The sequence below is a fragment of the Malaclemys terrapin genome, chromosome 5, assembly GCF_027887155.1.
Source record: "Malaclemys terrapin pileata isolate rMalTer1 chromosome 5, rMalTer1.hap1, whole genome shotgun sequence".
Taxonomy (NCBI): domain Eukaryota; kingdom Metazoa; phylum Chordata; order Testudines; family Emydidae; genus Malaclemys; species Malaclemys terrapin.
The window spans coordinates 34,277,493-34,293,519 of NC_071509.1; the positions used below are offsets into that span (position 1 = coordinate 34,277,493).

A 16,027-nucleotide genomic window follows, 5' to 3' on the forward strand; every position below is an offset into this window, starting at 1 on the left:
AGAATGCATATTCGGTTTGTAAACCGTTGCCAGCCACGCTTGGAAGCACCTCATGTGTAGGCGTGCATTCTGGACGACAAAAGTGCACGAGGCCATGTGACCTAGTAGTTGCAGGCAGTCTCGGGCAGTTACCTGAGGGCTGTTGCGAATAGTTGTGGTCAGTTGTTTTATGGAATTGTAGCGATTGGGTGGGAGCGATGCTAGCCCGGTCCGAGAGTCGAGGTCTGCGCCTATGAACTGAAGGTGCTGGGTGGGGCGTAATGTGGATTTGTCTCTGTTTATTTGTAGGCCGAGAGAAAGAAAGCACTCGACTGTGAGTCGTGTGAACCGGAGCGCCTCGTCGAATGTTGAAGCTTTGAGGAGGCAATCGTCGAGGTACGGAAATATTATTACCCCTTGTCTCCTGAGGTGAGCAGTGACTACAGCTAGAAGTTTGGAAAAAGCACGGGGGGCTGTAGATAGTCCGAAGGGGAGTACCCTGTATTTGAAATGTGTGGAACCAAGGGTAAATCGGAGGAAACGTCTGTGGGCCGGATGTATAGTGACGTGGAAATAGGCATCTTGTAGGTCGAGGGCAGAAAACCAGTCGCCCTGCTCCAGCGCTGGGATTATGGTATTGAGGGTCACCATCTTGAACTTTTGCTTTTTGATGAATCTGTTGAGCCGCCTGAGATCGAGGATTGGTCGCCATCCCCCATTTTTCTTCTCCGTTAAGAAATAATGGGAGTAAAAACCCTTCCCTCTGTGTCGCTCTGGCACGATTTCTACTGCTCCCAGATGAAGGAGATGTTGCACCTCTTGGAGGAGTAGCTGCTCGTGAGAAGGGTCCCTGAAGAGGGACGGGGAGGGTGGGTGGGTGGGAGGTAAGGAGAGGAAGGGGATGACGTATCCAATTGTAACTACCTCTAAGACCCACTTGTCGGAGGTAATCTTCCTCCATTGTTGGAAAAAAGGTCGTAGGCGGTGTCCAAAGATTGGTGTGCCGGCTGAAGTGAGGGCATTGCTTTCTAAACCCTCGACCAAGTTTTCAAATCTGCCTATTAGCTGGTGGGGGTTGAGGCGCCCCTGTAGAGTTTGGGCGACGTCGCTGGAATCTTGGTCGTGGACGTTGCGGCTGTTGCTGTTCCTGCGGTCTATGGGAAGGTTGTGTAAATGCGGGATAACGTGGCCGGTGGTATGGTTGGTATCGATATTGTCGTCTTCTTGCCGTAGGTGTCTGGAGACCTAAAGACCGGAGGGTTGTTCTGGAGTCTTTCATTGAATGAAGCACTTCATTCGTGTTAGCAGCAAAGAGTTTGTCACCGTCGAAGGGAAGATCTTCAATTGTGTTCTGAACTTCGCGAGGAAAAAAGGAAGAGGAGAGCCATGAGCCCCGTCGCATGACTATCGCTGTAGCGGTAGATCTTGCCGCTGTGTTGGCTACATCGAGGGCTGCTTGGAGAGCGGTGCGTGAAATGGCTTGGCCCTCAGAAACTATAGCTCTGAACTGTTGTTTTCTTTGTTCTGGAATGTCATCAATAAAGTCCATTAACTTATTATAGTTTTTATGGTCGTATTTTGCCAGGACTGCAGTATAATTAGCTATGCGAAATTGGAGGGTGGAGGATGCATAGACCTTGCGACCAAACAGGTCCAGTCGTTTGCTATCCTTGTTAGGTGGGGCAGAACGAGAATACTGTTGTCTGGCCCTCTGGTTCGCAGCGTCCACTACCAGTGAGTTTGGTGCTGGGTGGGTAAAAAGGAATTCAGAGTCCTTTGGAGAAATAAAATACTTCTTGTCCGCTTGCTTGCAGGTAGGTAGGCTTGTCGCTGGAGTCTGCCAGATGGACTTAGCGGGTTCTAAAAGGGCTGCGTTAATTGGAAGTGCCACTCTGGAGGAAGAAGGGGGCTGTAGGATGTTCGTTAGCTCATGCTGTTGTTCGGGAACCACTTCCAAGTTAATGTTCAGGTCACTAGTAACTCTCTTAAAGAGGTCCTGGAATTTTGTATATTCATCAGAGGGAGTGGGAGGAAGGGGAAGTAATGCTTCCTCCGGTGCTAACTCCGGATCTGTTGGACCAGGAGAAGGGCTAGGTTTATCCTGGGAACGTGGCTGTGTTGCCAGGCGTCTCGTGTCACTAGCATATGCATTAGGAGACGGCACTGGATCAGTGTTGCGCCTGGTCGAATGGCCACGGGGCATGTGTTCCCGAGGGTATGATGTCCATGGTGTCCAGTATTGCCATGGTGGCGGGTAGGGCATAGGTGGTGCCATCCAGGGGTTCATCCCCCAAGGGGCAGGGTCCTGAGAGTGGGATGAGGTAGTATTTCCATAGCCCTTATTGCTCTGGGTCCGGGGCTGGGAGTCATGATATGGGGGAAAAACTCCCTGTGGATCTGCTTCCTCCTCACTGGAGGAAAACTGCTCAGATCCTGACTCAGGCATCGAAACAGAATATGCATTCATGAGCGGAGACTGCAAGGTAGGTGATACTAGCAGATCAGCTGTCTGGGTAAAATGAGTGAAAGCAGCTCCTGCGGGAGATGAAAGCTGAGCCGACAGAGGCTGCTGCACAAGAGCATTCCTGCGATCGGGGCTTCTGGCTGTGATCTGTGTGTCAGAATGCCCCGCAGGCATCGGTGCCACGGTCGGTGCCGGGCGAGAAATGTCGGGCTGCCTCGGGTGAGGCGTGCTGTAGAATGTCGGCACCGTCTCATTCGCGGTGCCGAACGGTGCCGTCCCTGAGGCAGGCAACTGGAAGCCTGATGCCTCGGCACCGGAGCTTCTCGGCGGCGCTGAAGCCTCAGGCGGCTTTTGCGCTGTTCCGGAGGAGCCTGGCTCGTGAAAATTGCTGAGGCGAGGAATCACAGGCAGAGAGATCGTTGATCTGCCTGGAGAAACTTTAGTCTTGCTCGGTGAGGAAAGGTGCCCCTTTTTCGTAGACTTCTTGAGCTTTTTTGGGGGGGGGGGGGGGCTGTGTCGGGTAGCGGAGCCAGCTTCAATGCCTGGGTCTGAAACTGACCCGATAGATTTTTGAAGCAGGAGCAGTTTGAGTTTAAGCTCCCTGTCTTTCCGTGCCCTGGAGCTGAGTTTACAGCAGTGGGCACATTTTTGGGGAATGTGAGCTTCCCCCAAACATTTTATACACTGAGTGCCCGTCCGATGACGGGATAGCTTCCTTACAAATAGCACAGCGCTTGAAACCGGTGGAGCCCGGCATAGCCGCGGCTGACAGGAAATTTTTTTTTTTTTTTTTAAGATAAACTGGGTAAGTAACTATTTTAACAGAGAAAACTGACAGAAAAAACTGGTTTCTAAAGGATAATTAAGGCAATAGTGAAGGATTCTCTAATGAGTCTGCTGAGCTCCGTCTCAGGCCGGGGACGGTTGAGAAGGAACTGAGGAGACCGGCCACGCATGCGTTCTATTACCCTAGAGTCACAGCGGGGGGGCAGATTCTGAGCATGCGTGGCCGCTATGAGTACTGCTGCAAAAATCTCCGGGCGAAGGGACGCACCAACACCTGTAGTGGAGCACCCACAGGGACATCTCTCGAAGAAGAATGATAAGCTACACTGGCATTTAATCACAAATGGATTTTCCATGGAGTCAGAGTTAAGTACTTTCCCCTATATATAGACAAATGAATCTGTCAGAGTTGTTTTCTAGTTTGTACTCCTTCACACTGTCAGTATTTATCTAGATATGTATATGTCCTCTATCACCATATGAGACACACTTGTTTAGACTGTGTGTCAAAGTAAAAAATTTGAGTTAAGTCAATGTATCTTAAAAGTTAACTTATTTTAACTTGCAACAAAGAGTCCTGTGATACCTTATAGACAAACAGACATACTGGAGCATAAGTATTCACCCACGAAAGCTTATGCTCCAATACGTCTGTTAGTCTATAAGGTGCCACAGGACTCTTTGTTGCTTTTTACAGATCCAGACTAACACGGCTACCCATCTGATACTTATTTTAACTTGAAAGTTAAGTGTAACATGCAGATAGCATACCAAAATAAATGTATTGAACATTAAAGAGAGGTCAGGAGGTAATTCAATTTCCATGCTGCTGAAATACTGTACATGTCTAATGCCTTGTCTACACTACACAGTTCTGTCAGCAAAAGAGACATGAGGCATTGCAAATTCTTCCCAAAGCACCCTGCAGCTAGTTGTACATTGGGATAGCTATCCACAATGCACTGCTCTCTATGTTGATACAAGAGCTTCCAGTATAGATGTACTCTGCCGACACAAAGAACACAGTTTGGACATACAACAAAGGCATAACTTTTGTCGACAAAACTCTATAGTGTAGATATAGCCTGAGAGTATGGTGGCGGAGATACTTTTTTTTAAATGTAGACACCAGTCCGTTAAGAATTGTTTTGAGTAATTAAGCCAAAAGCAACACAAAACCAACTTCTTTATTCCTCTCGTAGCTTCTCTGCCCTTGTTCTTAAATAATTGTTCTGTATTACAATGCAGTAAGAATATTTTAACATTGGAAACTTAATTTAAGCCCGCTTTCCAACCAATTAATCTCTAATTAAGTCTTATAAGTCAATATAGAAACAATGAGCGTCAGACCTTTAATGCCAAACTTGACAGAGTATTTGAAACATTGCACTTAAAGCTTAATTGCTTATCTAGGTTTCCATCTGGATCTCTTCTCCCATAGTCAGAAAGTCCTGTACGGTCTGATGCAGCCACTTTCTGAAATACAGTGCATGTCATCCCAGTGAAGCCAGTTGCCTTTATTACATAAGCCTCCAGAGCAATATTTGGAGAGTACTGTGACAAGAAAAATCATATAGACATTAAATAACTTTATACCACATAAAAACAAACAAACAATCTTCAAAGGATTCTGCACATTAATTTTATACAAAAACCAGAAAAGCATTCTGTATAACTGTCAGGTTAATTTGGTCAGAATATTTTTTTTTCCTTTTAGGAATTCCAAATATTCTAGACCTCAAAGCACAAATCAGACAATGTCAAAATCTATTAAGTATGAAAAAAAAAAACACATTTCAAAATAAATCAGAAATGTTTACTTTAAATTAAGGAACTTTATGCTTACTGTTGAGTAAACTTGAGCCCCATTTGCTAGTCGATACATAGCAATTCTCTGTAAACATTGTACAATTCTAGTGCAAGCTTTGGCCTCTCTCTGTGACATCCACAAAACACGTTCATCAGCTAGCATAATGTTACTTGCAATGTCCACCATCACATCACCAAGCTAGTACGGGACACAAATAAGAAAACACCAAATAAGAAATCTGTCAGCTTTGGTAATTCATCTTTTGGCACATCAATAAGAAGCATAAGATCCTTTTAAAGCCAGAATTATTAGAAACCCAATACTACTGTCAGCATCTTAAAAAAAACAAACAGTTGTTCCCACATCAACCATTATTTGTCAGGTATGAGTTACTGGAGTGGCTTTTAAGAGTCAGATATTTACCTCACTGTAGCATTACTTTTAAGACAATATATTTTGTTTTCCCCTTCTGTCAGTTAAATGCAGTACTATACTCCAAAAGCAAAACTGCACGAGACATTTAAGAGGGCTACCATCAACTTCAACTTTAATCTATTCAATAATTAAAAGTAGTTTTCGGTGGTACTCCTAATACCCAGACACGGTCAATTCTGGGAGTTTTGAGTTTTTCTTTTTTCCCCCTCCTCTCTTCTGCCACAACCTTCCACCCTCCTCTTCCCCCGGCCCTGGAAATTTACTAATTTAGACCCCAAACCTGCAAACGTATATGCACATTCTTAACTTTGAGCACTGCCAACAGCTCTGTGAAGTGAAGGACACCTGTAAGATTTTACAGGATCAGTGCCTCATACAGAGGAATCAGCCACACAGACTATACATGAATGCTGTCAGATGAACAAAAACAAATAAAAAAAACCTGACCTCTTTCAGTTACTGAAATCTGGGGTGTTACTTTTTAACAATGGCAGGTAAGAAGACAGCAGTGGGATTTTTAAGCTTTTCAAACAAGAAAGTCCATACCTGAAAGTGAAGATTTGCCACATCTTTTCCACTGCTCTGCTAGGGACTGATGCTGCAAGGTGCTGAGCACCCTCAACTGCCAGTGAAGTCAACAGAGAGAGGGCGGCACTCAATACTTTGCAGGATCAGGCCCTTATTTAATAAATATTTCTGAAATCAATCAAAACTAAATCAAATGGATAAAATGCTTATTAATTTCGTTATAAAACATATCACTTCTTTAAGTCTGTTGGTTAAACTGATAATTTAATGTAAAAGTAAACAAGAAATTCCTAAAATTATAGGAATCAAACTTCATCGATTCTCTCTGCATAAATCATGAAATTATTATAAAGTCACACTCGCCCACTGTTTCGTCAATATCACAAAGAGTTTTCTTAAAATGTTTCTAAGCCTTGATGATATCTCTTTCTCTCCCCTCCCCATTTTCTAACGTGGAATAGTCAAACACAGACACCCCCACCCCCGAATTTTGTTTTTTCTAGTGGACACCTGACACTGAGGAGGCTATTAAGATTACAATTCATATATTCTACATCTTTCAGACTATTCAAACTGCACAATGAAGAGCCATTTGAAAATATATTTCATATATTTTCAGCTCTACATTTTAATTAATTCCAGGTAAGCAATGTGTAGTGATTAATTTAAAACTTTATTTTTATTTAGACTAAAGGAAGATTATTAAATGTATTGGCTATTCATGCTAGAGAATGGGCTAACACTTGCAACTTTCCAACATACCAACAAATCAAACAGGTTTCATTAAATATGGTTAAAAAACCAAAAACGAACAATACATCATCTAACAGAGGAACTTCAGCTACTATTAAAAACACTACCTATGAATTTAACGTTGACAGTTTTATCGCTTTTATTGCCTTCAAGTAGTGGCAGAGTGACACCAGATTGACAAATCATTGCTGAGAAAACAATACCCTTATAATATAATAAATCATGCAACAATCCATATTTTAGGTTAGGTAAGAAAAACAGTCATTTAATAAATTACTTTATTTCACAAACGTATAGAAAAATTAAATTTAGGACAAATTAACTGAGCTATGTATTTAAAAGGGAACTGCAATGTGAAAATCCTCCAAAGAGTTTTACTGTGAATTTTTAGACCACATTCTTTGTTCAGTATGTGCATGGGTTGGGGGTGTTTTTTGGCCAAGTTCCAAATTATTGCACTGTGATCTCCAACTTTCCAACATGCACTGAATAGTGAGATACAGACCACTGTTCAGCAGAGAAACAAGTTTCTACCCACTTCCCCTCAACAATAAGCACTCTCTAAGATATTATTTTACTGTCTTAAATCCCATAAGATATAAGAGGACTGAAAAACCTTAAGGCATGTCTTCACTACCCGCCGCATCGGCGGGTAGCAATAGATCTATCGGGGATCGACTTACCGCGTCTAGTGAAGACGCGATAAAATCGATCCCTGATTGCTCTGCCATCAACACTGGAAATCCTCCGCGGCAAGAGGCGGAGTCGACGGCGGAGCAGCAGCGGTCGACTCGCCGCCGTCCTCACAGCCAGGTAAGTCGACCTAAAATACGCAACTTCAGCTATGCGAAGTTGCGTATCTTAGGTCGAACCCCCCCCCAGTGTAGACCTAGCCTCTGAGATACAGCTCAATATTGAATAAAGTCAGGGTATCTTGGGGGGGGAAAGATAAGTCTTGTTTTATTCATTACTGAGAGGATTTCTGAGGTTTTCATTATTCATCTTTTTATATAAAATCATCCTAATGAAAACCTGGGTGACCCACTCTATACTAAATAAAACCAGACTTACTGTACCTATCCCCCTGCTCCAGTGCTGACCAGAGACATTACAGGTCCAGGTCCTCATGCTGGAGGATCTCAGCATGAGTACAAAGTCTTTGACCCTAGGTCAGCAACTTCAGGAACCTACTAAACAAAGAAAAAAATGGAATAGAACCTGAAATTTGAGCTCCTCAACCTAAGGTTTAGAAGGTTTTATTATTTAAAAACAGGTATTTTTAATAAGGCAAATATTTCATCCGCTTATCTTGAAAATGGTATCAAACATTAAAGGTACCTCTTTGTACTTTTCAGCAAATCTTCCAAATTTTTCTATCATTTCAGCCACAAAAATAACATCCATCTTATCAGAAAAATTTGCTGCTTCAACAGTGTAAGCCAAAAGCTGTCTTGCTGTTGCAACTGCATTAGTAAGGTTGAGTGGCATCTATATAAAGAACAAATATGAGCACTGAAAAAGGAAAATTTAAATCTAAATACAATTTAGGAGAATGCCTGTTTCAAATTTGAGACTATTGTAAAACAAAAACAAAACCTTAATTTTTTAAATGAAGTACAATTAATACATTTCTTTTCCTTTGCACATCTATTTCCTGTGTATATAGGACAAAATTGTTTTCCAAAATTCCTAGAGCATGAAAAATATGTTTTATAGCTAGGCAAGTTAAGAGAAAGCCACAAATACCACAGCCACAATATCTATTGACATAGTTAAAATAATAGAAAATATACTTGAAATTAATGAGAGGCTCTCCCTAAAATATAAGAAAAGTTCAAGGTCGGACTCTTGCAACAAGAACCAGGCAGGCAGACTCCTGCATCCTCCCAGAGTCCTATGGACTTCCTGTGGCACTGCACAGGGTCTCACCTGCATGGTTCTCTTTGCAGCATCAGTGCCTGAACCAGTAGATTTGGAAGCATGATTTTAGAAAACAATGATAGATATCCCTAGTGTACAATAGTTCAGCAGCAATTTTTTTTAATGATGCATTATTAAGTTCCAGAGTTCAAATACTTCATATAATCTCTCTGGGCTTTTCTTTTTTTAAACCAATGAATTCATTTTTCATTAAAAGGTCACATTCATGGGGGACGGCTAGCTCAGGGGTTTGAGCATTGGCCTACTAAACCCAGGGTTGCGAGTTCAATCCTTGAGATGGCCATTTAGGGATCTGGGGCAAAAAAAATAGTTGGGGATTGGTCCTGCTTTGAGCAGGGGGTTGGACTAGATGACCTCCTGAGGTCCCTTCCAATCCTGATATTCTATGACATGTAAGTCACAGTACAATGTATATCCATCTGCCTGGATTAAGCAATATTTCCATATTTTTTTCTTAAGGTAATGAAGAATTCCCTTTAACACAAAATTAATTGTAGCAGTCACATCTGAATGTTCCATTTTATTCAGTAAGGGTTTCCCTCCATTTCGGAGCCAGACCAATATTTGATTTAAACTACCAGATGTTAAAAAGATAATAATATATCTAGTTTCTAAATAAAGACAAAAACAGTCCAGCAAAACAAATCTTTGGGCCTGGATTTACCATGTCGGGGGGGCCCCTGTGGGTGGCATTGGGAAGGGCCAAACCTGAGTCCCTGCAATTCCACTCAGGTTTGGTTTGGTTGTCTCTCTGTCATGATGGCAGGGGGTAAGGGAGGAATGATGATGGGGCCAAAGTTAAGTGAGTGGTTTTGCAACCTGGCATTTTGGGTTGCAGGAGGAGCTGCCCTACCACAGGAGTGGGAGTGGAGTGAAGATGTGGTGAGTGGCCAGGATGTTGGGAGGCACTCAGGGCTGTGGTGAGTGGGATATATTTCAGGGCTCCTGGGATAGGTGTGGGGACTCTCAGCATAAGTGGGAGCTGGTGAAGGATTGCTGGGATATATGTGGGGTGAGAGGCATTTGTTTCTGTGTCTAGTGAACGTCTGGAGAGAGGATGCTTTGCTAAGTGGCCCCAGTTCATGTTGTGCAGGGTGGTCAACAGTTGCAGAAGAATTAGACTAGGATCACAGTGACGCTCAGGTGTGCCCCATTCTCCCCTCTGTCATGGCAGGGGCAGCTGGACCAAATTTGAGTGCAGGTGTGGGGGAGGCCCAATTTCCATAGTGCACAAGGCCCCAAAACTATTTAATCTAGTTCTGAAAATCTTCTCTAGATTTCACTTGGGTTTTAATTATTAAACTTAACCGTCATGGGAGATCCAAATGTTTTCTGTGCAAAAAAATGACTAACAATTTTGCTGACCTACCTAAAATTTTGTTACACAGAAAAAGACGATAATGCTTAGATTACTTCTTCTAAAGGAATAATTAAATCACAGAGCTCAGTATTAAGATAACATTCTTGAACATTCCTTACAATTTTGACAGAGCAGAGAAATAATTATACATTTAAACATGGAAAAATCAGACCAGTAATCCTGCTTCTCTTAAGATATCCCTGACAGGATTTTCACCCTGGGTTTCAGTTTCCTAACATGAGACTTGCAGAACTCTCCCTAACCCTGAAAAAAAATATTGCTCACCAAAGAGCAGTAGTAGTAGGGTGGAATATAAGCCATGCTTCCTAATCACAAATAACACAGAGTGAGAGAAAGGAGTATCATCATCCCCATGTTACAGATGGGGAATGAAGGCACACAGCTATTAAGTGATTTTTTTCCAAAGTTACACACAGAAAGTCTGAGGTAGAGCAAGGACTTGAACCCAGATATCCTGAATTCCAGATGGTGTTTTGGTGCTTGTTTTCTAATACCATGTCGTATTGGTAACACCACTGAACCATAGTTACTGATTCTGCATGTGTAATAGTAATATTTGTAGAAGATTATAGTTAAGGCTCTCTCTCCTTGCTGTTTGCTTTTAATAGTTAATGGAAATTTATTCAGAATTTTCAGGTAAGTGTTTCATTTATAAACACCCACATAAGAGACCCATGGCTGACTGCAACTCCCAGGTAAATTCAATAATTTATTTGGACAAGGTTTCAATTCTGAGTTTGAAAAACATGCAAAGAAATTGCAACAGGAATTTGGAACCTTGCAAGTTTATTTACTTGTTAAAAGTAAATGCACACTTAGACTTGAGAAGATCCAGTGTTATGTGTGTATAATTCATTTATCCAGCACTAATTTGCAAGTTGTTTCAAAATTAAAAATTAAAGTTTCCTTCTATATTTTTAGGAAGGCTCTCTCTTTTCTTCTTCACTTTTTGTTCATTTTCTTTAAAAGAATATTTCTGGGACAAAGAATAAACAGGATTAAGTGAAAAGTAAGATTTAAGGCTGACCACATCCTGGATCATTTTCATATTACTTAAAATTTAATTTCCAGTGGAAGGACTACAGAAACTTGTAGTCTGTACTTATGTCAGATTTCCAGTTTTTCCATCTGTAAATGTTCATAATTCACAAAAAGGAGTATTAGTCCATTTCAATTTTCTGTGCAGTGATATTTTGAAATTTTAATATTTCTTTTCAAGTATTAGGCATAATCGGTCACAACATTCTTACAAAACATTGGTGAGTGAGAGAGAGTGGGCATAAAGAGAACCATATTAGGCCCTGATTAGAGGTTACAAATTCCTGATTGCTGCTGTTACTCAGCACTGTTTTTCAAACCCAGAGCCCCAATTTTTGGGTGAATGATTGTCATTTAACTAACATGAGTGACACTTCACAAACGTTTATGGTTCATCATGCAGAGTGCCTACAATTACATTTACAATGGTGTTAGTTAACTCAAAGTTATTGTCAAATCAACTCTAATATCAAAGAACAAAACACTACAATCTAAACAGGGCCTGAAAGCGTCTCACAACACAAAAAACTATAGGGTAAAAAATGTACGGTATATTTTTAATTATGATTAATATCTCTATTTTTAAAGTGTACCTGCATTTGTAAATAAATATTAATGATTTACAGAATCAATAAACTGTCTACAACAGTTTGAGATGTGTAGTCCCTATCTGCATTCCAAAGACAGTTATGAGCATGCACCTGGAGCTTTTCAAAGTAGTAGCGTCCATCAGTGTCTACAACAAAGTGATGTTCCAAGAGTCTCTGTGATTAAATTGGAGACAAGAGCAGCTCAGAATTCAATAAGTCTGACCCAGCGCTATACTAGATTAGACAGCTAGAGTAACCTTTTACATTTTGGGGAGGATGTTTGAGGTTGAGATGCACTAGGCCCAGAGGCCTCAGGTTCCTTCAACACCCATCCCAGGAAAGGAGCAGTACAGAGGTCCTCCAAGCGGGCTAGAGTGGCTGCAGCTAATCAGGCCCATATAAAAGGAGCTGCAGGGCCAGAGTGAGTTCAGTCTGCTGATAGGTACTGGGGAAGCAAGAGATGCTCCTTGGCTGGCTGCAGGGGCTGAAAGGGATGGACAGTTCAGTTGCAGGGACTGGGGGAGCCCAAGAATAGCTCCTAGCTGGCTGTTGGAACTAAACAAGTAGTTATCGACAGGGACCGGGGTGGGCGAGGAAAGAGCTTCTGGCTTGCTGCTGGGACTCAACTAGGATGGGCTATGGGAAGTGGGCCAGGGAAACAGAGCAGCAATTAGTAAAGGGATACAGAGCAGGGGGTGGGAACAGTTCTCCCCCCCCCACTAGCCACTGGGAGGAAGTAGCTATGCCTTAAGGAAGAAAATTAGAACTGTAAAGGTCCCCTGGGGGAGGATAGCTCAGTGGTTTGAGCATTGGCCTGCTAAACCCAGGACTGTGAATTCAATCCTTGAGGGGGCCATTTAGGGAACTGGGGTAAAAATCTGTCTGGGGATTGGTCCTGCTTTGAGCAGGGAGTTGGACTAGATGACCTCCTGGAGGTCCCTTCCAACCCTGATACTCTATGATTCTATGACAGGTCACGGGCAATAAAGAAAAATTCACAGAAGCCCATGACCTATCCGTGACTTTTACTAAAATTATGCATGACAAAATGGGGAGCTGCAGGCTCCCCATCTCACCCAGGGGTGGAGGGCTCAGAGCTGCAGGTTCCCTCCCACCACCAGTGGCTCCAATCTTGGGGCACCCCAACCGGTCACGGCAGCTCTGGCTCCGTGCTCCGGGGCACCCCTGCGCTCCGGGGATGGGAGGTGTGCGGCAACCCCGGCGCGGCCCTGCTGCCCTCTGTGGCTGGGAGCTCGGGCTCCTGCAGTTCCCAGCCACCAGGTGTGGCGGGGACCCTACAGCTCTCAGGTGCCGGAGGCTCAAGACACGGATTCTGTGACTTCGGTGACAAAGTTGTAGGCCTATTGCAGTGGGGAGGCAGATTTTTGTAAATCTTATTTTCATTGAAGATCTTGATTGAAGTTATTTTAAAACAGTTTCACAAAAGATAGAGAAGTACAAATTACCTGATTAAACATATACAGGACTCGAGTAACATCATTTGCATATTGGCACCGAGAATAGTCCTCTTCTGCCCAGAATCCTCCTCTGTCGCATCTGCGCCAAGCTCTTCTCTCATCCTGAGAGCTGCCAGGATATATCCCACTGCCAGCAGAGTAACGAGTACACAGTAGGTATGCAGTAATGCCTGCCAAAGTTCTAGGCCACCTACAGAGTTGAAGGCAAAAGATTAAACAAATTTACATGACAAGTGTAAAAAATTGAGTAAATAAAAGAATTAAGCACTCTGATACCATATAAAAGACACTTCAGAATGAACTATCTGCAAACTATTTAAAAGGCCACATTGGCTAGCCTTCAGCATTTTCAGGCAATTTGTATCTGAATTTATTAACAAAAATGAGTTCTAATGTCAGTATTCTATTGTTTCTATTCTTTCATCAGTCTGCACACTGGAGAAAAAGAAAAGTTATATAAAAACTCATTAGAAAAGATTGTGGTTTTGCTTCAAATGGGAATTTACTCAATTTTTGCGGCAAGATTTCCAGATTAAGTGTTCTATAATTGAATGTGACATACACTATGAGATGTTCTGCAGCTTTTCTACTTGTTCTGCTCACATGTGTCAGTGTAACTCAGATTTACTCCATCTGTCTGCTGATTCTCAGCTGCAGATATCAACAGGAGACAGTTCAAAGTGAGCTGAAAGCAACTGGAGCAGCATCATATATCTACAACACAATTTTGATATTCTCTTATCGCACCATTTTCTGCTGTCACAGTGAATAGAAATTAATTTTCATGTGAGAACAACCTCTCATCTACATTGACAAGGTAAAGGGGGGAAAAAAAGGTTTCTTTGGAAGGAAACAGATGTTCTACACCCATATTTGGTTTGTGACCATGCACCCCCCAAACAAAATTCTCTATCTCTAACCTTTACTTTCTTTTTTAAAGCATTAAAAAAATAGGATAATACAGAAAAAATGAAATGGCAACATTTCATTGCACTGATTAGTCACTCAGCATGTTATAAAGGAGTCCAAATGATATATTAAAATACACAGTTAAGCAGCCATGCTAATTAGCATATTTCCATCAATACGAACAATGGAAGATTTAAAAACCATGAAAAATATCTGGCATGTCAAATACTTCAAGGCCATCAACCCAACACAAACTTAATTAAAATGTGGTCCCCTTCTTGAGAATGAGCAATTGAAGTTTCTCTTGCCACCTCCACTTTTCTTCCTAGTAAGCAAATAGGACTAAAGCAAGCTTTCCTTGAACAGAATTAGGAATTAGCAGACTGATAAACAGGGACTGTTTTGGTTTTCAAACAGTTTGAAACCCAGCCATTTTCCCCTAAAGCAGGTAAAAAAAGTAATTTTAGACCTGAACTTTTTGTTCAGTAAATGATTACATATTTAATTACGACTATATCTGGTTTAAGATAATCTCAAAGTATGTCTAAATTTGAAAGGTATATTTCGGTGTCTGAAGAAGGAACAGAATGCACACACTAGAGGGGGTTCCACAAAAAGAGGAGGAGATGGAATTTGAGAATCATTACAGCTGTAGTCTTCATTTTCACTGGTAACGCAGAAGAGTAACATTAGCTTCTGTCGCATATTGAAGGTCTTCTGTATCATCAAATTCCTACTTCTCTTCAAACGTCACCTTCCAGGCTTTTCAGTGGTGGGCAAGCAGATTTAAGAGCTGAAAAGCAAGTGTCTACCCTCACACATTTTGAAGAAGATATAGCAGGTTTAGGTGGAGACCTCTGACTAGAGCAACCCATAAATGGATAGGGGCTTGATAGTTGGTATCATAGGGCCACCACTGGCCGTGATATCATAAAAGAATCTCAAAGCGAGTAAGAAGTCCAAAGGGGAAAACTGTATCAGTTGTTAAAGTACATCAAAATAGGAGAGGGAGGTTCTTCAATTTCAGTGGCAGTCAGAGGTCTCAACATTATGTGGTAATGAAGTGCTGCATCATTTTATGATGACATGATGCAATGTGGGAAAGAGAACAAGACTATATTTGTATATTGTGGCCATTGCTACAGTAGCCGAGAGCCCATAGGAACAAGAGAAGAAATTTATCTTAAAGAAATTCATTTCCCCAACAGCAGGCCCATAACCACCCACACAAACATGGGCTTCCATCAACATTCATGCAATATGGGGAGCTGTTTAGAGTTGTTTATCATTCCCACCTTCATTTCTATAAGTGCCATCATTTAGACTTAATCAGGATGGAAAACATGTACTGATGTCAAAACAAATCACTTTAAAAACAGTGGTTCTCCAAGTGTGGCATGAGCCTCCTTAAGAGGCAAGGAGGAACATCCATGGGGGCATGCAGCAGGGACAGCCCCGAATGGGGGCAGGGAGGAAGTACCACACTTCCAGTCCCGCTCTGCCCCCCACCCAGCTCCACCTCTAGCCCCATCTCTGACCCCCAGCTTCTGCCCCCAGCTCTGCCTTCAACCCAAGCTCCATGGACAGATTCTGCTACTGGTAAGGGGGGCAGGACTGGAAAAGTTGGAGCAACACTGCTATAAAGGGATTGAGTAATGGGTAAAGGATCTTTCCCAGCACAGTTTTAACATTCCGGAACATGTTATGACATTCCAAAAAACATATTTTATGCAAGAAGTGCATATAATTTCTCCTTTCCTTCTGTAAAGGAGTGGAAGCCAACAAGGAGACATCTTTCTTCAGACAGAGGAGATTCCCATCTGGGATACCTATACTTCTTCCATCAGGTGGTCCTAATGGGCAAGGCAGCTAGGAACTCCAGGAGTTCCTTAGCCAAGCACTAAGACCCTCCTTATGTTCTCTATTTCAGAGTCT

The 16,027-nt window shown here is 42.2% G+C and overlaps 1 protein-coding gene across 3 annotated transcripts in view; it reads right to left on the minus strand.

The window, feature by feature from the left end:
- ADGRA3 (adhesion G protein-coupled receptor A3) overlaps positions 1-16,027 on the minus strand; it is a 155,132-nt gene that overhangs the window by 73,335 nt on the left and 65,770 nt on the right. For all 3 annotated transcript variants that reach the window (XM_054029278.1, XM_054029275.1, XM_054029276.1), the window contains 4 exons: positions 13,172-13,373; positions 8,094-8,243; positions 5,076-5,237; positions 4,580-4,783 (listed from right to left, as the gene is read on the minus strand). In XM_054029278.1, coding sequence (XP_053885253.1) covers positions 4,580-4,783; positions 5,076-5,237; positions 8,094-8,243; positions 13,172-13,373 — 718 coding nt within the window. The remainder of the gene's footprint in view (positions 1-4,579; positions 4,784-5,075; positions 5,238-8,093; positions 8,244-13,171; positions 13,374-16,027) is intronic.